The sequence below is a fragment of the Vanellus vanellus genome (genome assembly GCF_965231255.1).
Source record: "Vanellus vanellus genome assembly, chromosome: Z".
Lineage (NCBI taxonomy): Eukaryota > Metazoa > Chordata > Aves > Charadriiformes > Charadriidae > Vanellus > Vanellus vanellus.
Window position 1 is genome coordinate 1128110 of NC_138908.1, and position 21831 is coordinate 1149940.

At 62.6% G+C, this 21831-nt stretch overlaps 2 protein-coding genes across 2 annotated transcripts; both read left to right on the forward strand.

The window, feature by feature from the left end:
* Positions 1-1871: 1871 nt before the first annotated feature.
* LOC309683127 (maestro heat-like repeat-containing protein family member 7) lies at positions 1872-4531 on the forward strand (the record flags this gene model as incomplete). The annotated part of the gene is made up of 8 exons (XM_082497329.1): positions 1872-1958; positions 2146-2300; positions 2404-2545; positions 2889-3073; positions 3158-3295; positions 3502-3616; positions 3829-3966; positions 4128-4531. The coding sequence occupies 8 exons, from the start codon at positions 1872-1874 to the stop codon at positions 4278-4280; spliced, it is 1113 nt and encodes a 370-aa protein (XP_082353455.1). The 3' UTR covers positions 4281-4531.
* A 6412-nt stretch (positions 4532-10943) lies between these two features.
* On the forward strand, positions 10944-15977 carry LOC309683128 (maestro heat-like repeat-containing protein family member 7). Its single transcript, XM_082497330.1, has 13 exons — positions 10944-11160; positions 11395-11484; positions 12075-12161; positions 12626-12797; positions 12881-12972; positions 13255-13404; positions 13592-13746; positions 13850-13991; positions 14335-14519; positions 14604-14741; positions 14948-15062; positions 15275-15412; positions 15574-15977. Exons 2-13 carry the CDS (start codon positions 11458-11460, stop codon positions 15724-15726), a joined length of 1554 nt encoding a protein of 517 aa, XP_082353456.1. The 5' UTR covers positions 10944-11160; positions 11395-11457; the 3' UTR covers positions 15727-15977.
* The last annotated feature ends 5854 nt before the right edge of the window (positions 15978-21831 follow it).

Here is a 21831-nt window from a genome sequence, read left to right on the forward strand (position 1 = left end):
CCGAGCTCCAGCATGTTGACAGTGGAGATGATCCTGCAGGTCAGGCGTTTGCCGAGAGCGGGACTCATGGGGTCTCTTCCTTGCCCTCCCCTAAAGAGGCACAACCTGCCCGGAACCGAAGCAGTGGAAGGAGTCAGAGTGTCCTTCCCAGGACCCCTGCTCTGGCAGCTGGCACTGCTGAGCCGCCGCACTCGCCGCCCGCCCCGTGCACGCGCTCCTCCCCGAGATGGCAGCAGGGCAGAGATCTGCTGGGACGTGGCCATGGTGCCAGGGGAGTGCAGCCCTGAAGCTGCAGGGGCAGAGGTGCTGGCACCTCCCTGGAGCAGGCCCCCCTAGAGGTTGCTGTCTCCTGCAGAGGGGACATGCGGCCGTTTGTGGAGGAGCGCGTGGAAAGGGGCAGAGGTAGCTGAGGGGGTGGGATCCGGCTAGCTCCCTGGCTGCAGCCGGTTGCCAGCCGTTGGCAACGGTCCCCCAGGTCGCGAGGTGGCCGGACCCTGTTCCAGGCTTCCTCCTGTCCGAGGGAAGCCTTGGCAGCACGCTGCGTAAGCCCTGCCAGGCGCTTGGCAGAGCCACTGCTCCGGGCGCCGCCGTCGGTTCCCAAGGCAGACCAGCAGCTTTTGCCTTCTCAGGTCCTGCTGCCCTTCACGACATCCAAGAAGGTGTCTAGGCGCCGGAGGGCTGTGGGGAGGATTGTCACCCTGAGCCGGTTCCTGCAGGTAAGGGGCTTGCAGTGCAGGCGACCTCTCGGCACCCCTCGCCCCTTCCTGCTGCCCCTGCCTAGCCGGTAGCTCTGGGCTCCCTGCGAGGCAAGCCTGGGCGTAGGACAGGGGATTTGGCAGGGCTCAGCCCTGCGCCAGCATCTCACCCCCTCTCTCTGGGAGCTGCTCCCTCCTGTGCTTTCCTTCTCGGGAGCTGGCTCCATCTCAGGGCACGGGAGCATATTGCAGGCCCACCCCTGGCAGCCCTCCCTGCCTCCGTCCCCTGGGCTGCTGCCCAGCGCGCTCCTTGTGCTGAGGCGGCTGCCGCAGGCTGGGTCTCCACGGGGTGCTGCGCAGAGGGCAGAGCCCTCCAGAGCTCCGGCTCGCGCGGCACTCGGCTCGGGGCCCGCTCTCAGAGGTTAGGGCTTTCATCCCCTCGGCCGCAGCTCAGCCCTGCTCCTGCTCCGTCCTCTCTCCCACAGGCCTCTCCCTCCACAGAATGCAGCCCCTTCCTCTTCCACAAGAAACCCCTGCATTTCCTGGGGCATGTGATGGGGCTCCTCACCCTGTCCTGCTCCGAGGAGGACGAGGAGATCAGCCAGGGGGCTTTGGAGGCGCTGCGTGCCTTCCACGGGTTCCTTCTGGTGCGACAAGGTAAGGGTGGCTGGGGCTCTCGCCTGCTGTCCCCAGCCCTCTGTTGCTCCTGCCACTCACGGTGTGTTTCCCCTCCTGCCCAGCCTGCCAAGCAGCACTCGAGGACCCAGTGCTATGTGTGGAGTGGGAAAACAGCGGCACCTTCTGGTCCAAGGAGGACCTTGGCAAGGAGCTGGTAACGAGCTCCTCTCTCGCTGGGGGTCTTGGCCGTGGGGCCGGCAGGAGGCTGGGATGGAGCAGTGCTCCAGCCACCGCGGGGGATGACACGGCCCCCCACCGACCAGCCTGCGCAGACCCACCGCCTCTCCGCAGGGAGTAGGCCAAGGCTCTAACCCAGCCTCAGCGCAGCAGCTCCAGCCGTCCTGGCCACCGGCGAGCTCTGGTTGCCGGCAGAGCCCACGCTCCCCGCCAGCAGGGCACTCGGAGCGACACCTCTTCCCTCCCTTTCTCCCTCAGATGTTCGGGAGCTTCTTGCTCCAGCTGGAGAGGAGAAACTTCCTCCTCACAGTGTTGACGAACATGGCGGACCCCAGGGTCTCTGACACCCAGCTGGTTGCCAACATGCTAGAGATGGTCTTGAGAGAGTCGTGCTCGGAGCTGATCAAGGTGGGCAGTGTGCAGCCGGATTGCTCTGTGCGCGCGCCCTCTGGGCACCGTTCCCCCCTACCCCTAGTCCAGGGCTTGGCAGCGCCTGACGGGCGGCCTTTGAGGCCAGCAAGGAGTGATGGGAGGGGAGCAGTCCTTGGTGGCAGCTGGGGCCACGGCCTGCGCTCCAGCCCGCTGCCTGCGCCAGGTGGAGGAGCTCGTGAAGACCATCCATAGGCAGCTGGCCTGTGTCAGGCGGAAGCCGCTCCGGGACGTCCTGAGGAGGACCCTTCTCCAAGTGGCCCACCTGAAGCCTCAGCAAGTGGTTGCTGCCCTGCTGCAGGCTTCCCCGCTCTGTGACAAGTAGATGGCCCGTCAGCCTCGGGGGCAGCTTGGGAGCTGCCCAGGAAGAAGGGGTACCCACTGGCCGCGGTGGCCCCGCTGACAGTGTGCTCTGGCTCTGCAGTGCCGCCAGGGCCATGTGGAACCCGTTGGCCTGCGAGCCCAGCCTCGTGTGGGCCGTGCTGAAGGCACTGCTGTGCATCAATTGCCAGCACAGCCAGCTGCATGGTATCGAGGCAGCCAGCGGCTGCTGCAGTTTCCCGGCCGTGAGTGTCTGGGCGAGGCCTGCTCCGTCCCACCCGGGGCTGCGTGCCACCTCCAGCCCCTCCTGCCCTCTCCACCTGCCCCCAGCGAAGGCCCTCCCCGGGGCGCCTGGCCCAGGGGCCTCGGCCACAGCCAGGCAGGGCAGCGCATGCTGCTCGGCCCCGCGGCGCACAGGCAGGCAGCCTGCCCCTGCCCTGCTGCCCTCGGCGGCCCTGCTCCCTCCCCACTGCCTCCTGCCGGCCCGGCAGCGGGCAAGCCTGTGGCAGGGCGGCGGCTGCTGGCAGGAGCAGGCTGTGCCGCGGGGACATGCCTGCAGCGAGAGCTGTCCCCGGGTCTCCTCTGCAGGTAGCCAGTGCCACGCACGAGGTCCTCCTGGAGCCCTCCAGCCGACGCGTCGTGCTTTTGCGTCTTGACGAGCTCTGCGCGGCAGCGCTAGTGCAGATCTCCTGCAGCCTGGAGGGCTCACAGAAGGGCTGCCGCCTCCCTGGCATTAGGAGCAGGAAGAAGGCCAAGCATCCTTCCGTGCTCAGGTGCTCCTGCCCCTCCTCTCCCTGCTCTCGCCCCGGGCCCCGGGCTGGGGCCCCACGTGTGACTGCGCTTTGCTCTGCCTGCAGGACTGCAGTCAGCACCATGCAAGCTCTCTTCCAGTGCCTGGGCGGTGCCTCCCTGGTTGAAGACATGGGGAGGCACGGTGCCTGGGACATGCTGCAGAGCGTCAAGACCTACCACAGCGGTGTCACCGTGCTGACTAGGTGAGAGCCCTGGCAGCCGTCCTTGCCTCCCCCCGGCACGATGCCCTTCCTCGAGGGCGGCGGGGCGCGAGCAGCCAACGCAAGGCGCACACGCAGCCCTGCTCCGCGTGGCCGGGCCTGCGGGGGAATGGCTGGGGCTGGCAGCGCAGTCCCAGAGGGGTTGGCCTGCCCAGCCCTGTGCCACAAAGCCTTCCGCCCCCGGACAGGGTGCTGCAGCGTGAAGCCCCGGACAGCTGCACCTCCGTGCTTGACCAGGCGGTCGTACGCCTCCTGCAGACTCGGGCCAACCAGGACATTGGCGCCATGACGGTCTTCACCGAGGTGGGCCTGGTGGCAAGCATTGCCACTTTGAGTGTGCGCTGGGGGCAGCTGGGCTGCCTGCATGAGGCAGAGGGCCGGCGGCGATGGCCCTCCGTCCGCGCACCCTGCTGCCTCCCAACAGGGCTGTCACCGGCCCTGGTGCCTTGCCCCGAGCCGTCCGGGAGCTCTGCTGGCTGTGCCGGGCTCTCACTCTCCTGCCCATTGCGTTTCAGCTCCTGGATTACATCGACTTGAAGTGTTACGACGCTCAGGTCCTGGAGGTCGTCTCGTCCTGCCTCAACAGCGAGGACTTGCTGCTGCGCAGGCTGGCGGTCAGAAGCCTCATCACGCTGTCCGGGAGACCCAAGAAGGTGGGCAGGGGCAGCCAGGCCCAGTGAGGGTGTGCACCTGGGGCTGGGCTGCAGGCGTGGTGCGCGCAGTGGCTTGCTGGGGCTTTGCCAGGATTGGTGAGTGGCAGGAATGGTGGCCCTGGCGGCTGAGACCCCGCTGAACCCGAATTCTGTGGCCAAAGAGCCTCCCTGCAGATTCCACCTGCAAGGCCTGTGCTCCTGGCTCCGGAGAACATGGAGGAGGAGGATCCTTGCCCCGGAAGGAGGCTGGCTGTGCTGCTGGAGCTGTGCACGGGGCTGACCCCAGGGTGCTCTGCACACTTGGCACCACCTGAGCAGCTGGACCTGCCCCCTTGCCCGCTCTCTGCAGCGCTGCCCTCGCATGGGGAAGGGGCCGGTGGGCCGTGGCCCGTGCCTCCCGTGGCTGTGCTGGTCAGGAAGCCTGAAGACGCAGGCAAATGCTGTGGCAAGGCAGCGAGAGGAATGCTTTGGATGGCGACCCAGCAAGGAAACGGGCATCCTGCAGGCCGGAAGCAGAGGCTGGAGCGCAGCCGGCCTGCCTGTCTCGCAGCCGTTAATAAAAAGATGGTGGCACTCCACGTGCTGTTCGAGCTCTTCTTCCCTGTACCGCACCGCTCTCTCTGGGCAGTCTGTTCCCCTGCTCTGGCAGCCTCCAAGTAAAGGAGGTTCTCCTCGTGTTCAGATGGAATTTCCTGTGTTCCAGTTTGTGCCTGTTGCCCCTTGTCCCGTCGATGGGCACCACTGAAAAGAGTGGTACCTCTGCCTTAGCAGAGTTTCCAGGAGGATCTGCTCCATTGTCTTGCCAAACACAGAGGTGAGACTGACTGGCCTGTAGTTCCCCGCGTCTTCCTTTTTTTCCGTCTTGAAAATAGAGGTTATGTTTCCTCTTCTCCAGTCGGCACGAACCTCACCAGACTGCCACGACTTCACAAATGTGACGCATAGTGGCTTAGCAACTTCATCTGCCAGTTCCCTCAGGACCTGCAGATGTCTCTCATCAGGTCCCATGGACTTGTGCACCTTCAAGTTCCTCAGGTGGTCTCGTACTTGATCTTCACCTACAGCGGGTAGTTCTTCATTTTCCCAGTCCTCGCCTTTGCCTTCTGCATCATGGGTAGTGGGGCCGCATCCTTTACCAGTGAAGACTGAGGCAAAAAAGTCATTGAGTACCTCAGCTCTGTCTCTGTCCTAGGTGACCAGCTCTTTCGTTTCCGGAGAGGAAATCCCTAGTCTTTCTTTTCTCACTGACATACTTATAGAAGGGTTTGTTTGTTTGTCTCGATGTCCCTGGCCAGATGTAATTCAATCTGGGCTTTACCTTGCCTAACCTGATCCCTGGCTGCTTGAACAATTTCTCTGTATCCCTTCCAGGCTACCTGCTCCTGTTTCCACCCCCTAGGGGCCTCCTTTTTACTTTTGAGCATTTCCAGGAGCTCCTTGTTCATCCACGCAGGCCTCCTGGCTTTTCTGCCTGCCGCCTTCTTTGTAGGGATGCATCACTCCTGAGCTCGAAGGAGGTGATTCTTGAATACTAACCAACTTTCTTGGGCCCTTCTTCCCTCCAACGCTTCATCCCATGGCTCCATACCAAGCAGATTCTTCAAGAGGCCAAAGTCAGCTCTCCTGAAGACCAGGGGGGGCAGCTTGGTTACTGGTTACACTGGCTACAGGCCTCCAACTTGACACTGCTCCGTTAATCACAACCCTCTGAGTTCTGTCACCCAGCCAGCTCTCCGTCCACATTGCTGTCTCCTCATCTAGCCCACGCTTCCTCAGGTTCCTGATGACGATGTTATGGGAGACCACGTCAAAAGCCCTGCTGAAGTCAAGGTAGATGACATCTACGGCTCTCCCCTCATCTAGCCAACCAGTTATAACCTCATAGAAGGCTATCAGATTGGTCAAGCATGATTTACCCTTGGTAAATCCGTGCTGAACGCTTCCGATAACTTCCTGTTCCTCAACGTGTTTGGAGCGGACATCCAGAACGAGTCGCTCCGTTACCTTCCCAGGGACAGAGGTGAGACTAACCGGCCTGTAGTTCCCTGGGTCCTCCTTCTTGCCTTTTTTGAAGACTGGAATAATGTCAGCCTCCCTGCAGCCCTCTGGCACCTCTCCTGTTCCCCATGACCTTTCAAAGACGATGGAGAGCGGTCTAGCAATAACATCCGCCAGCTCTCTCGGCCCTCACGGGTGCATCCCGTCAGGGCCCATGGACTTATGGATGTCCAGCTTGGCCAAGCGGTCTCTGACCTGGACCTCCTCAACTGAGGGAAAATCTTCCTCTCTCCAGACCTTCCCCCTTGCCTCCAGGGTTTGGGATTGTCCTGGTTCCGGCAAGGATGGGGTTAATTTCCCCAAGGAGCCGGCAGGGGAGGCAAGTATTCCATACCACGTGACCCACGCCCAGCTATAAAAGGAGCTAGCCGGGGCGAGGGAGGCAGTCGCCATTTGGGGGCGGGCTGCGGCGGTGCGGGTGCGGTCGGTGCGCTTCGCGGCGGTACTGTAATCGCGTTCTTCTATTCCTTTACCGGTGTTATTGTTTTTCTTTCTTCTTCCCTTTGTCTGTTCTGTTAAATTATACTATTTCAACCCACGAGTTCTTGCCCTTTTCTGCTGATTTTTCCCCACGGCTGTGGGAGGCGAGCGAGCGGCTGTGTGGTTCTTTGTTGCTGGCTGAGGCCAAACCACCACAGGGATTCATGAGGGACAGCTTTAGCAGTGAAGACCGAAGAAAAGAAGGCATTCGGTCACTCAGCCTTCTCTGGGTCTTCCACCACTCGGGCACCCATCTCCTCCTTCAGTGGGCCTACATTTTCCCTAGTCTTCCTTTTTCTATTGATATACGGAAAGAATCTCTTCTTATTCTCTTTAACTGCAGTGGCCAAGCAGAGTTCTGCTTGAGCTTTGGCCCTTCTCATTTTCCTCCTGCACAGCTTCGCTACGTCTTGGTAATCCTCATAAGTTGCCAACCCCCTTTTCCAGAGAATGTAAGCTTTCCTTTTTTTCCTGAGGTCCAGCCAAAGCTCTCTATTTAGCCAAGCTGGTCTTCTTCCCCGTTGGCTCCTTTTCCAGGACACGGGGATGGCCTTCTCCTGTGCTTTTAAGAGCACCTGCTTGAAGCATGACCAGCCTTCCTGGGCACCTTTGCCCTTCAAAAGTCCTTTTCAAGGACTCTTTCCAGCTTCCCGTGGAAGCTGAGAAAGGAATAGAGGCAGAACAAAGGAATACTCTGCACCGTAGACGGCACGCTGCATATATAGCTTGGGGGATGGCTGGGGGGGGTAATCCGAAATCACTGCTCGCAATGGTGCCAGTTCACCAGGAGGCGAGAGTGACTTCTGTCATTACCCTTCTTATTATTATTCATATTTTTACTGGCATTTTCCTCTTCTGATACTGTTCTCTTTGACTGTCTTTATCTCAGCCTGTGAGTTTGGGGTTTTTTTTCTCCTTTCCCCTCCTTTTCTCCTTCTTCTCCCTACCCTTCTCGGGAGGTGAGCCATCGGCTGCGTGGTCCTGGTTGCCGGCTGGGGTTAAACCACAACCACCCGCCCTTCCCGTGTGGTGTCTTTAGTCCGTGACAGCCACACACGGAATGACTGAAAATACAGGAGTACAATTAATGAACAGTTTTCGTAATGGCTGACTGGATTCATCAGGACACCAGGAGCTGCTAATTGGCTGACGAAGAACAGAAGAGGAACCCCATTTAGAAAAGACAGCATTTGTCTTGCCTAAAAGGAACGGCTCCATTCTCTCTCCCCGAAACATCCTTCTTTGTTTTTGTTATTCAGGAGGGAATTGAACCTTACTCTCAGAAGTGTAAGGTCCTTCTCTGTACTCAGGAAAGATTTAATCAGTCCAGGAGGACTCCACAGGACAGGCAAGTTACAGAAATAAGATGTTCCACCTATCTTTACCCCCCGCCCCCCCCTTTTTCTTCTTTTGCTTGGGGCCTTAAGCCGAGACGTGTGTACACAGGGAGGTCAAAGGGCCGGCAGGGGAACGGCCGGGTGTAGCCAAAGCGGACCGTCACTCCGGGCCTGCAGACAGCAACCGCCGCCTCCCTCCCCGCTTCCTTCACCTAACGGAAGGGGGACCCCGCGCAGCATCTCGGGAGGCGTCGTCCCTCCGGGGCGGCAGGCCGGGCGGCCATCTTGTGCGTGGCGGCAGGCCCGGCGGCGCGGGTCCCACACGCCGTAGGAGGCGGCGGGCTTCCCGGCGGGAGCCGGAGCTGTTGCCCATCCTCTGCCAGGACCGGGGGCGTCGGCAGCGGCATGGCAGCGCAGACCCTCCCGCCACGGCGGCACCCGCAACGCCAGCTCCGTCTCGACCTCCCTCCCGTCATGCACCGCGCGTCCCCGCCTGTTCCGGTCAGGCGCTGCGCGGTGATTGGCCCCTCGGGCGTCCTGCCCGGAAGCGGGCGCTGCGGCAGGAGATTTGAACGGCAACGGCTGCGCCGGGAGGCAGTTGCCGGGCCGGTGAGTTCACCCTCCGGTCCCCGCTCCCCCGTAGCCGGTCAGCGGCGGAGGCCGGGTGGCCGCCGGCCGCTCCCCTGGCGGTGGGGCCCTGGGAAGGCTGGGGGCGCTGGGCCCTCAGATGTTCGGGAGCTTCTTGCTCCAGCTGGAGAGGAGAAACTTCCTCCTCACAGTGTTGACGAACATGGCGGACCCCAGGGTCTCTGACACCCAGCTGGTTGCCAACATGCTAGAGATAGTCTTGAGAGAGTCGTGCTCGGAGCTGATCAAGGTGGGCAGTGTGCAGCCTGAAGGCGGTCGTACGCCTCCTGCAGACAAGGGCCAAGCAGGACATTGGCACCTGACGGTCTTCACCGAGGTGGGCCTGGTGGCAAGCATTGCCTGGTGGCAGCTGGGCTGCCTGCATGAGGCAGAGGGCCAGCGGCGATGGCCCTCCGTCCGCGCACCCTGCTGCCTCCCGACAGGGCTGTCACCGGCCCTGGTGCCTTGCCCCGAGCCATCCCCGAGCCTGGTAAGGACGGCCCTGAAGCCTGCAGAAGCCCACGGCGGAGGACAGCAGCCTCTCGGTCTCTTCCCTGGCGGCTGAGACCCCGCTGAACCTAAAGGCTGCGGCCAAAAAGCCTCCCTCCAGATTCCACCTGCAAGCCCTGTGCTCCTGGCTCCGGAGGACATGGAGGAGGAGGATCCTTGCCCCGGAAGGAGGCTGGCTGTGCTGCTGGAGCTGTGCGCGGAGCTGACCCCAGGGTGCTCTGCACACTTGGTACCACCTGAGCAGGTGGGCCGTGGCCCGTGCCTCCCGTGGCTGTGCTGGTCAGGAAGCCTGAAGACGCAGGCAAATGCTGTGGCAAGGCAGCGAGAGGAACGCTTTGGATGGCGACCCAGCAAGGAAACGGGCATCCTGCAGGCCGGAAGTAGAGGCCGGAGCGCAGCCGGCCTGCTTGTGTCTTGTGGCTGTTAATAAAAAGGCGGTGGCACTCCACGTGCTGTTTGAGCTCTTATTCCCTGTACCGCACTGCCCTGCTGCCCCCCAGACACCCATGCGGCCCGACTCTGCCAGGCCCCCCCGCGCCCCTGCGGAGAGCCACCCCCAGACAGCTGGAGGGGCCGCATCGGGTCCCGCTTGCGCCCGCGGGGAGCCCTGCTGTCCTGCAGCCCCCACGAGGGCCCCGGGAGGACCCACATGTGGCCCCGCCCGTGGCCCCGGGGCGCCTGGTTGCTCCCTGGACAGCTGGAGGGGCTCTGCTGGGCCCCGCGGGGAGCCCAGGGGAGCCATGCCGCTCCCCAGGCCCCTCAGCGCCTTCTGTGGGGCCAGCAGGGCAGCAGGCTCAGGGCTGGTGAGAGGACCCTTCTCTTCCCTCTCCCTCCTGCCCACACCTACAGCTCTCCCCGCTCTTGTTCTTCATCAGGTGGAGCTGCTTCTGCCTCCGGCTGCCAGCTGGAGGACAAGGAGAAGGAAGCCCACGAGTTCCTCTTGGCCTTCCTCAAAGGCACCAACAAGGTACCTGCAGATGTTGTCAGCCAGGCTCTGCCTGCAGCCCCCAGCTGGGTGCTGGCGTGCCTGCTGCCTGTGCGCGGGCTTCTGGGGGGCTGCTGGCTGTGCAGGGCTGCTCCCCTGCCGGCCCCCTGAGCCGTCACCATGGCCCCTCCAGCCCCTGCTGCTGCCGCCGGCCGTGCCTGTGGCCCTCACCCTCCCTCTCTGTCTCTCTTCTCCCTGGCTGTCAGGAAGAGACCTTGAAGCTGAGGTTTCTGGCCTCCATCTGCACGCTCTGCAGAGCCCGGGTGAAGGGCAGCTACCTGCTCGATTTGCCATCAGCGTGCGAGCTGGTGGGGACAGTGGAGGTGAGGGGACCCCCGTGGGGCTGAGGGAGGGGGGCAGAGCTGGCCGAGCCCTGGGACAGCGGTAAGGACAGCACTGGGGCCTCCGGGCACAGGGGGGGGTGAGATGGGCCTCCCTGGGAACAGCCCTGCCAGCCCCGGGGCCAGTGCCGAGCGAGGGGCTGCTGCGGGTGCCAGTGCTGGCCTGGGGGCAGCGGGGTGCTGCCCACCCTGCGCACTGGGGCCGGGCACTGGCAGCTCCGCTGCCCCATCCTGGCCGAGCTCTCCCTCTCCAGGTCCTATGGCAGAGGGAGTCCCCTCACAGCATGGAAGCCGTCATGTGGCAGCAAGACCTGCTTGCCATCGCCGCAATGAGGTACTTGCCCCAGACCCTGGCCGGGCCAGGGCCCCCCCACTGCGTGGCCCCGATGGAACATACCATCCTGGCAGGAACCTGATGGCACTGGCTTTGGGCCTCTGCTCTCCCTCACGCTCGGCCCATCAGTGGGTCAGGTGGGAAGGCGCAGGGTGCACCAGGGCTCCTCCATGCCTCGTGGCCTTTCCCCTGAAGGGAGAGGCAGGAGATGCAAAGGGGTTGGGGCTCCACCGGCCAGGACTGCCCTCTGTCCCTGGCTCAGCAGCACGGGGGAGGGAGGAGATGCCTCCAGGCATCCCTTCCCCACCTCGTTAGGGGTACCACCCTGGGGGGTGCCGGCCCCGATGCCTGCGGCCACCTTCCCAGGCGGGGAAGCTCTGGCATCCCACCCGCACCTTGTCTGCTTGCAGCGAAGAGAGGGAATGTCTGCTGCAGAAGCACCTCTGCCCCTGCATCCGCAGCATCTTCTGTATTGATGCAGTACAGAAGAGGGACCCCCAGTGTGCGCCACTCGATGCTCAGGTAAGTGTGGGGTGAGCTACGGAGAGCCTGCCAGGCAGTCCCTGCGCACGCTTTGCTAGTTGGCCTCGGCTGCTGGAAGGCGACAGCAGAAGGAGGAAGACCAGGGAGAGCCTGAGGCCTCTCCCGGGCGCCAGAGGGCAGCTCAAGCCTGCCTCAGGTGGAAGGTGTTCAAGCCAGGTTCCTGCAAGGAAGAAGGTGCAGGGCAAGCGTGCCACCTGCCCTGTTCCCCTACAGATCCTGAAAACTGTGGACAGCGTGCTGGAAGTGCTGGTGCGTGGTGCGTCGCCGAGCTCCAGCATGTTGACAGTGGAGATGATCCTGCAGGTCAGGCGTTTGCCGAGAGCGGGACTCATGGGGTCTCTTCCTTGCCCTCCCCTAAAGAGGCACAACCTGCCCGGAACCGAAGCAGTGGAAGGAGTCAGAGTGTCCTTCCCAGGACCCCTGCTCTGGCAGCTGGCACTGCTGAGCCGCCGCACTCGCCGCCCGCCCCGTGCACGCGCTCCTCCCCGAGATGGCAGCAGGGCAGAGATCTGCTGGGACGTGGCCATGGTGCCAGGGGAGTGCAGCCCTGAAGCTGCAGGGGCAGAGGTGCTGGCACCTCCCTGGAGCAGGCCCCCCTAGAGGTTGCTGTCTCCTGCAGAGGGGACATGCGGCCGTTTGTGGAGGAGCGCGTGGAAAGGGGCAGAGGTAGCTGAGGGGGTGGGATCCGGCTAGCTCCCTGGCTGCAGCCGGTTGCCAGCCGTTGGCAACGGTCCCCCAGGTCGCGAGGCGGCCGGACCCTGTTCCAGGCTTCCTCCTGTCCGAGGGAAGCCTTGGCAGCACGCTGCGTAAGCCCTGCCAGGCGCTTGGCAGAGCCACTGCTCCGGGCGCCGCCGTCGGTTCCCAAGGCAGACCAGCAGCTTTTGCCTTCTCAGGTCCTGCTGCCCTTCACGACATCCAAGAAGGTGTCTAGGCGCCGGAGGGCTGTGGGGAGGATTGTCACCCTGAGCCGGTTCCTGCAGGTGAGGGGCTTGCAGTGCAGGCGACCTCTCGGCACCCCTCGCCCCTTCCTGCTGCCCCTGCCTAGCCGGTAGCTCTGGGCTCCCTGCGAGGCAAGCCTGGGCGTAGGACAGGGGATTCGGCAGGGCTCAGCCCTGCGCCAGCATCTCACCCCCTCTCTCTGGGAGCTGCTCCCTCCTGTGCTTTCCTTCTCGGGAGCTGGCTCCATCTCAGGGCACGGGAGCATATTGCAGGCCCACCCCTGGCAGCCCTCCCTGCCTCCGTCCCCTGGGCTGCTGCCCAGCGCGCTCCTTGTGCTGAGGCGGCTGCCGCAGGCTGGGTCTCCACGGGGTGCTGCGCAGAGGGCAGAGCCCTCCAGAGCTCCGGCTCGCGCGGCACTCGGCTCGGGGCCCGCTCTCAGAGGTTAGGGCTTTCATCCCCTCGGCCGCAGCTCAGCCCTGCTCCTGCTCCGTCCTCTCTCCCACAGGCCTCTCCCTCCACAGAATGCAGCCCCTTCCTCTTCCACAAGAAACCCCTGCATTTCCTGGGGCATGTGATGGGGCTCCTCACCCTGTCCTGCTCCGAGGAGGACGAGGAGATCAGCCAGGGGGCTTTGGAGGCGCTGCGTGCCTTCCACGGGTTCCTTCTGGTGCGACAAGGTAAGGGTGGCTGGGGCTCTCGCCTGCTGTCCCCAGCCCTCTGTTGCTCCTGCCACTCACGGTGTGTTTCCCCTCCTGCCCAGCCTGCCAAGCAGCACTCGAGGACCCAGTGCTATGTGTGGAGTGGGAAAGCAGCGGCACCTTCTGGTCCAAGGAGGACCTTGGCAAGGAGCTGGTAACGAGCTCCTCTCTCGCTGGGGGTCTTGGCCGTGGGGCCGGCAGGAGGCTGGGATGGAGCAGTGCTCCAGCCACCGCGGGGGATGACACGGCCCCCCCACCGACCAGCCTGCGCAGACCCACCGCCTCTCCGCAGGGAGTAGGCCAAGGCTCTAACCCAGCCTCAGCACAGCAGCTCCAGCCGTCCTGGCCACCGGCGAGCTCTGGTTGCCGGCAGAGCCCACGCTCCCCGCCAGCAGGGCACTCGGAGCGACACCTCTTCCCTCCCTTTCTCCCTCAGATGTTCGGGAGCTTCTTGCTCCAGCTGGAGAGGAGAAACTTCCTCCTCACAGTGTTGACGAACATGGCGGACCCCAGGGTCTCTGACACCCAGCTGGTTGCCAACATGCTAGAGATGGTCTTGAGAGAGTCGTGCTCGGAGCTGATCAAGGTGGGCAGTGTGCAGCTGGATTGCTCTGTGCGCGCGCCCTCTGGGCACCGTTCCCCCCTACCCCTAGTCCAGGGCTTGGCAGCGCCTGACGGGCGGCCTTTGAGGCCAGCAAGGAGTGACGGGAGGGGAGCAGTCCTTGGTGGCAGCTGGGGCCACAGCCTGCGCTCCAGCCCGCTGCCTGCGCCAGGTGGAGGAGCTCGTGAAGACCATCCATAGGCAGCTGGCCTGTGTCAGGCGGAAGCCGCTCCGGGACATCCTAAGGAGGACCCTTCTCCAAGTGGCCCACCTGAAGCCTCAGCAGGTGGTTGCTGCCCTGCTGCAGGCTTCCCCGCTCTGTGACAAGTAGGTGGCCCGTCAGCCTCGGGGGCAGCTTGGGAGCTGCCCAGGAAGAAGGGGTACCCACTGGCCGCGGTGGCCCCGCTGACAGTGTGCTCTGGCTCTGCAGTGCCGCCAGGGCCATGTGGAACCCGTTGGCCTGCGAGCCCAGCCTCGTGTGGGCCGTGCTGAAGGCACTGCTGTGCATCAATTGCCAGCACAGCCAGCTGCATGGTATCGAGGCAGCCAGCGGCTGCTGCAGTTTCCCGGCCGTGAGTGTCTGGGCGAGGCCTGCTCCGTCCCACCCGGGGCTGCGTGCCACCTCCAGCCCCTCCTGCCCTCTCCACCTGCCCCCAGCGAAGGCCCTCCCCGGGGTGCCTGGCCCAGGGGCCTCAGCCACAGCCAGGCAGGGCAGCGCATGCTGCTCGGCCCCGCGGCGCACAGGCAGGCAGCCTGCCCCTGCCCTGCTGCCCTCGGCGGCCCTGCTCCCTCCCCACTGCCTCCTGCCGGCCCGGCAGCGGGCAAGCCTGTGGCAGGGCGGCGGCTGCTGGCAGGAGCAGGCTGTGCCGCGGGGACATGCCTGCAGCGAGAGCTGTCCCCGGGTCTCCTCTGCAGGTAGCCAGTGCCACGCACGAGGTCCTCCTGGAGCCCTCCAGCCGACGCGTCGTGCTTTTGCGTCTTGACGAGCTCTGCGCGGCAGCGCTAGTGCAGATCTCCTGCAGCCTGGAGGGCTCACAGAAGGGCTGCCGCCTCCCTGGCATTAGGAGCAGGAAGAAGGCCAAGCATCCTTCGGTGCTCAGGTGCTCCTGCCCCTCCTCTCCCTGCTCTCGCCCCGGGCCCCGGGCTGGGGCCCCACGTGTGACTGCGCTTTGCTCTGCCTGCAGGACTGCAGTCAGCACCATGCAAGCTCTCTTCCAGTGCCTGGGCGGTGCCTCCCTGGTTGAAGACATGGGGAGGCACGGTGCCTGGGACATGCTGCAGAGCGTCAAGACCTACCACAGCGGTGTCACCGTGCTGACTAGGTGAGAGCCCTGGCAGCCGTCCTTGCCTCCCCCCGGCACGATGCCCTTCCTCGAGGGCGGCGGGGCGCGAGCAGCCAACGCAAGGCGCACACGCAGCCCTGCTCCGCGTGGCCGGGCCTGCGGGGGAATGGCTGGGGCTGGCAGCGCAGTCCCAGAGGGGTTGGCCTGCCCAGCCCTGTGCCACAAAGCCTTCCGCCCCCGGACAGGGTGCTGCAGCGTGAAGCCCCGGACAGCTGCACCTCCGTGCTTGACCAGGCGGTCGTACGCCTCCTGCAGACTCGGGCCAACCAGGACATTGGCGCCATGACGGTCTTCACCGAGGTGGGCCTGGTGGCAAGCATTGCCACTTTGAGTGTGCGCTGGGGGCAGCTGGGCTGCCTGCATGAGGCAGAGGGCCGGCGGCGATGGCCCTCCGTCCGCGCACCCTGCTGCCTCCCGACAGGGCTGTCACCGGCCCTGGTGCCTTGCCCCGAGCCGTCCGGGAGCTCTGCTGGCTGTGCCGGGCTCTCACTCTCCTGCCCATTGCGTTTCAGCTCCTGGATTACATCGACTTGAAGTGTTACGACGCTCAGGTCCTGGAGGTCGTCTCGTCCTGCCTCAACAGCGAGGACTTGCTGCTGCGCAGGCTGGCGGTCAGAAGCCTCATCACGCTGTCCGGGAGACCCAAGAAGGTGGGCAGGGGCAGCCAGGCCCAGTGAGGGTGTGCACCTGGGGCTGGGCTGCAGGCGTGGTGCGCGCAGTGGCTTGCTGGGGCTTTGCCAGGATTGGTGAGTGGCAGGAATGGTGGCCCTGGCGGCTGAGACCCCGCTGAACCCGAATTCTGTGGCCAAAGAGCCTCCCTGCAGATTCCACCTGCAAGGCCTGTGCTCCTGGCTCCGGAGAACATGGAGGAGGAGGATCCTTGCCCCGGAAGGAGGCTGGCTGTGCTGCTGGAGCTGTGCACGGGGCTGACCCCAGGGTGCTCTGCACACTTGGCACCACCTGAGCAGCTGGACCTGCCCCCTTGCCCGCTCTCTGCAGCGCTGCCCTCGCATGGGGAAGGGGCCGGTGGGCCGTGGCCCGTGCCTCCCGTGGCTGTGCTGGTCAGGAAGCCTGAAGACGCAGGCAAATGCTGTGGCAAGGCAGCGAGAGGAATGCTTTGGATGGCGACCCAGCAAGGAAACGGGCATCCTGCAGGCCGGAAGCAGAGGCTGGAGCGCAGCCGGCCTGCCTGTCTCGCAGCCGTTAATAAAAAGATGGTGGCACTCCACGTGCTGTTCGAGCTCTTCTTCCCTGTACCGCACCGCTCTCTCTGGGCAGTCTGTTCCCCTGCTCTGGCAGCCTCCAAGTAAAGGAGGTTCTCCTCGTGTTCAGATGGAATTTCCTGTGTTCCAGTTTGTGCCTGTTGCCCCTTGTCCCGTCGATGGGCACCACTGAAAAGAGTGGTACCTCTGCCTTAGCAGAGTTTCCAGGAGGATCTGCTCCATTGTCTTGCCAAACACAGAGGTGAGACTGACTGGCCTGTAGTTCCCCGCGTCTTCCTTTTTTTCCGTCTTGAAAATAGAGGTTATGTTTCCTCTTCTCCAGTCGGCACGGACCTCACCAGACTGCCACGACTTCACAAATGTGACGCATAGTGGCTTAGCAACTTCATCTGCCAGTTCCCTCAGGACCTGCAGATGTCTCTCATCAGGTCCCATGGACTTGTGCACCTTCAAGTTCCTCAGGTGGTCTCGTACTTGATCTTCACCTACAGCGGGTAGTTCTTCATTTTCCCAGTCCTCGCCTTTGCCTTCTGCATCATGGGTAGTGGGGCCGCATCCTTTACCAGTGAAGACTGAGGCAAAAAAGTCATTGAGTACCTCAGCTCTGTCTCTGTCCTAGGTGACCAGCTCTTTCGTTTCCGGAGAGGAAATCCCTAGTCTTTCTTTTCTCACTGACATACTTATAGAAGGGTTTGTTTGTTTGTCTCGATGTCCCTGGCCAGATGTAATTCAATCTGGGCTTTACCTTGCCTAACCTGATCCCTGGCTGCTTGAACAATTTCTCTGTATCCCTTCCAGGCTACCCGCTCCTGTTTCCACCCCCTAGGGGCCTCCTTTTTACTTTTGAGCATTTCCAGGAGCTCCTTGTTCATCCACGCAGGCCTCCTGGCTTTTCTGCCTGCCGCCTTCTTTGTAGGGATGCATCACTCCTGAGCTCGAAGGAGGTGATTCTTGAATACTAACCAACTTTCTTGGGCCCTTCTTCCCTCCAACGCTTCATCCCATGGCTCCATACCAAGCAGATTCTTCAAGAGGCCAAAGTCAGCTCTCCTGAAGACCAGGGGGGGCAGCTTGGTTACTGGTTACACTGGCTACAGGCCTCCAACTTGACACTGCTCCGTTAATCACAACCCTCTGAGTTCTGTCACCCAGCCAGCTCTCCGTCCACATTGCTGTCTCCTCATCTAGCCCACGCTTCCTCAGGTTCCTGATGACGATGTTATGGGAGACCACGTCAAAAGCCCTGCTGAAGTCAAGGTAGATGACATCTACGGCTCTCCCCTCATCTAGCCAACCAGTTATAACCTCATAGAAGGCTATCAGATTGGTCAAGCATGATTTACCCTTGGTAAATCCGTGCTGAACGCTTCCGATAACTTCCTGTTCCTCAACGTGTTTGGAGCGGACATCCAGAACGAGTCGCTCCGTTACCTTCCCAGGGACAGAGGTGAGACTAACCGGCCTGTAGTTCCCTGGGTCCTCCTTCTTGCCTTTTTTGAAGACTGGAATAATGTCAGCCTCCCTGCAGCCCTCTGGCACCTCTCCTGTTCCCCATGACCTTTCAAAGACGATGGAGAGCGGTCTAGCAATAACATCCGCCAGCTCTCTCGGCCCTCACGGGTGCATCCCGTCAGGGCCCATGGACTTATGGATGTCCAGCTTGGCCAAGCGGTCTCTGACCTGGACCTCCTCAACTGAGGGAAAATCTTCCTCTCTCCAGACCTTCCCCCTTGCCTCCAGGGTTTGGGATTGTCCTGGTTCCGGCAAGGATGGGGTTAATTTCCCCAAGGAGCCGGCAGGGGAGGCAAGTATTCCATACCACGTGACCCACGCCCAGCTATAAAAGGAGCTAGCCGGGGCGAGGGAGGCAGTCGCCATTTGGGGGCGGGCTGCGGCGGTGCGGGTGCGGTCGGTGCGCTTCGCGGCGGTACTGTAATCGCGTTCTTCTATTCCTTTACCGGTGTTATTGTTTTTCTTTCTTCTTCCCTTTGTCTGTTCTGTTAAATTATACTATTTCAACCCACGAGTTCTTGCCCTTTTCTGCTGATTTTTCCCCACGGCTGTGGGAGGCGAGCGAGCGGCTGTGTGGTTCTTTGTTGCTGGCTGAGGCCAAACCACCACAGGGATTCATGAGGGACAGCTTTAGCAGTGAAGACCGAAGAAAAGAAGGCATTCGGTCACTCAGCCTTCTCTGGGTCTTCCACCACTCGGGCACCCATCTCCTCCTTCAGTGGGCCTACATTTTCCCTAGTCTTCCTTTTTCTATTGATATACGGAAAGAATCTCTTCTTATTCTCTTTAACTGCAGTGGCCAAGCAGAGTTCTGCTTGAGCTTTGGCCCTTCTCATTTTCCTCCTGCACAGCTTCGCTACGTCTTGGTAATCCTCATAAGTTGCCAACCCCCTTTTCCAGAGAATGTAAGCTTTCCTTTTTTTCCTGAGGTCCAGCCAAAGCTCTCTATTTAGCCAAGCTGGTCTTCTTCCCCGTTGGCTCCTTTTCCAGGACACGGGGATGGCCTTCTCCTGTGCTTTTAAGAGCACCTGCTTGAAGCATGACCAGCCTTCCTGGGCACCTTTGCCCTTCAAAAGTCCTTTTCAAGGACTCTTTCCAGCTTCCCGTGGAAGCTGAGAAAGGAATAGAGGCAGAACAAAGGAATACTCTGCACCGTAGACGGCACGCTGCATATATAGCTTGGGGGATGGCTGGGGGGGGTAATCCGAAATCACTGCTCGCAATGGTGCCAGTTCACCAGGAGGCGAGAGTGACTTCTGTCATTACCCTTCTTATTATTATTCATATTTTTACTGGCATTTTCCTCTTCTGATACTGTTCTCTTTGACTGTCTTTATCTCAGCCTGTGAGTTTGGGGTTTTTTTTCTCCTTTCCCCTCCTTTTCTCCTTCTTCTCCCTACCCTTCTCGGGAGGTGAGCCATCGGCTGCGTGGTCCTGGTTGCCGGCTGGGGTTAAACCACAACCACCCGCCCTTCCCGTGTGGTGTCTTTAGTCCGTGACAGCCACACACGGAATGACTGAAAATACAGGAGTACAATTAATGAACAGTTTTCGTAATGGCTGACTGGATTCATCAGGACACCAGGAGCTGCTAATTGGCTGACGAAGAACAGAAGAGGAACCCCATTTAGAAAAGACAGCATTTGTCTTGCCTAAAAGGAACGGCTCCATTCTCTCTCCCCGAAACATCCTTCTTTGTTTTTGTTATTCAGGAGGGAATTGAACCTTACTCTCAGAAGTGTAAGGTCCTTCTCTGTACTCAGGAAAGATTTAATCAGTCCAGGAGGACTCCACAGGACAGGCAAGTTACAGAAATAAGATGTTCCACCTATCTTTACCCCCCGCCCCCCCCTTTTTCTTCTTTTGCTTGGGGCCTTAAGCCGAGACGTGTGTACACAGGGAGGTCAAAGGGCCGGCAGGGGAACGGCCGGGTGTAGCCAAAGCGGACCGTCACTCCGGGCCTGCAGACAGCAACCGCCGCCTCCCTCCCCGCTTCCTTCACCTAACGGAAGGGGGACCCCGCGCAGCATCTCGGGAGGCGTCGTCCCTCCGGGGCGGCAGGCCGGGCGGCCATCTTGTGCGTGGCGGCAGGCCCGGCGGCGCGGGTCCCACACGCCGTAGGAGGCGGCGGGCTTCCCGGCGGGAGCCGGAGCTGTTGCCCATCCTCTGCCAGGACCGGGGGCGTCGGCAGCGGCATGGCAGCGCAGACCCTCCCGCCACGGCGGCACCCGCAACGCCAGCTCCGTCTCGACCTCCCTCCCGTCATGCACCGCGCGTCCCCACCTGTTCCGGTCAGGCGCTGCGCGGTGATTGGCCCCTCGGGCGTCCTGCCCGGAAGCGGGCGCTGCGGCAGGAGATTTGAACGGCAACGGCTGCGCCGGGAGGCAGTTGCCGGGCCGGTGAGTTCACCCTCCGGTCCCCGCTCCCCCGTAGCCGGTCAGCGGCGGAGGCCGGGTGGCCGCCGGCCGCTCCCCTGGCGGTGGGGCCCTGGGAAGGCTGGGGGCGCTGGGCCCTCAGATGTTCGGGAGCTTCTTGCTCCAGCTGGAGAGGAGAAACTTCCTCCTCACAGTGTTGACGAACATGGCGGACCCCAGGGTCTCTGACACCCATCTGGTTGCCAACATGCTAGAGATAGTCTTGAGAGAGTCGTGCTCGGAGCTGATCAAGGTGGGCAGTGTGCAGCCTGAAGGCGGTCGTACGCCTCCTGCAGACAAGGGCCAAGCAGGACATTGGCACCTGACGGTCTTCACCGAGGTGGGCCTGGTGGCAAGCATTGCCTGGTGGCAGCTGGGCTGCCTGCATGAGGCAGAGGGCCAGCGGCGATGGCCCTCCGTCCGCGCACCCTGCTGCCTCCCGACAGGGCTGTCACCGGCCCTGGTGCCTTGCCCCGAGCCATCCCCGAGCCTGGTAAGGACGGCCCTGAAGCCTGCAGAAGCCCACGGCGGAGGACAGCAGCCTCTCGGTCTCTTCCCTGGCGGCTGAGACCCCGCTGAACCTAAAGGCTGCGGCCAAAAAGCCTCCCTCCAGATTCCACCTGCAAGCCCTGTGCTCCTGGCTCCGGAGGACATGGAGGAGGAGGATCCTTGCCCCAGAAGGAGGCTGGCTGTGCTGCTGGAGCTGTGCGCGGAGCTGACCCCAGGGTGCTCTGCACACTTGGTACCACCTGAGCAGGTGGGCCGTGGCCCGTGCCTCCCGTGGCTGTGCTGGTCAGGAAGCCTGAAGACGCAGGCAAATGCTGTGGCAAGGCAGCGAGAGGAACGCTTTGGATGGCGACCCAGCAAGGAAACGGGCATCCTGCAGGCCGGAAGTAGAGGCCGGAGCGCAGCCGGCCTGCTTGTGTCTTGTGGCTGTTAATAAAAAGGCGGTGGCACTCCACGTGCTGTTTGAGCTCTTATTCCCTGTACCGCACTGCCCTGCTGCCCCCCAGACACCCATGCGGCCCGACTCTGCCAGGCCCCCCCGCGCCCCTGCGGAGAGCCACCCCCAGACAGCTGGAGGGGCCGCATCGGGTCCCGCTTGCGCCCGCGGGGAGCCCTGCTGTCCTGCAGCCCCCACGAGGGCCCCGGGAGGACCCACATGTGGCCCCGCCCGTGGCCCCGGGGCGCCTGGTTGCTCCCTGGACAGCTGGAGGGGCTCTGCTGGGCCCCGCGGGGAGCCCAGGGGAGCCATGCCGCTCCCCAGGCCCCTCAGCGCCTTCTGTGGGGCCAGCAGGGCAGCAGGCTCAGGGCTGGTGAGAGGACCCTTCTCTTCCCTCTCCCTCCTGCCCACACCTACAGCTCTCCCCGCTCTTGTTCTTCATCAGGTGGAGCTGCTTCTGCCTCCGGCTGCCAGCTGGAGGACAAGGAGAAGGAAGCCCACGAGTTCCTCTTGGCCTTCCTCAAAGGCACCAACAAGGTACCTGCAGATGTTGTCAGCCAGGCTCTGCCTGCAGCCCCCAGCTGGGTGCTGGCGTGCCTGCTGCCTGTGCGCGGGCTTCTGGGGGGCTGCTGGCTGTGCAGGGCTGCTCCCCTGCCGGCCCCCTGAGCCGTCACCATGGCCCCTCCAGCCCCTGCTGCTGCCGCCGGCCGTGCCTGTGGCCCTCACCCTCCCTCTCTGTCTCTCTTCTCCCTGGCTGTCAGGAAGAGACCTTGAAGCTGAGGTTTCTGGCCTCCATCTGCACGCTCTGCAGAGCCCGGGTGAAGGGCAGCTACCTGCTCGATTTGCCATCAGCGTGCGAGCTGTTGGGGACAGTGGAGGTGAGGGGACCCCCGTGGGGCTGAGGGAGGGGGGCAGAGCTGGCCGAGCCCTGGGACAGCGGTAAGGACAGCACTGGGGCCTCCGGGCACAGGGGGGGG

Excerpts from the sequence above, each read along its gene's own strand:
- LOC309683128 (XM_082497330.1), top strand. The coding sequence starts at position 11,458 with ATGTTGACAGTGGAGATGATCCTGCAG. Across the intron at positions 13,747-13,849 it reads GCTTCCCCGCTCTGTGACAA|TGCCGCCAGGGCCATGTGGA; the intron begins GTAGGTGGCCCG and ends CTGGCTCTGCAG. Across the intron at positions 15,063-15,274 it reads CCATGACGGTCTTCACCGAG|CTCCTGGATTACATCGACTT; the intron begins GTGGGCCTGGTG and ends ATTGCGTTTCAG.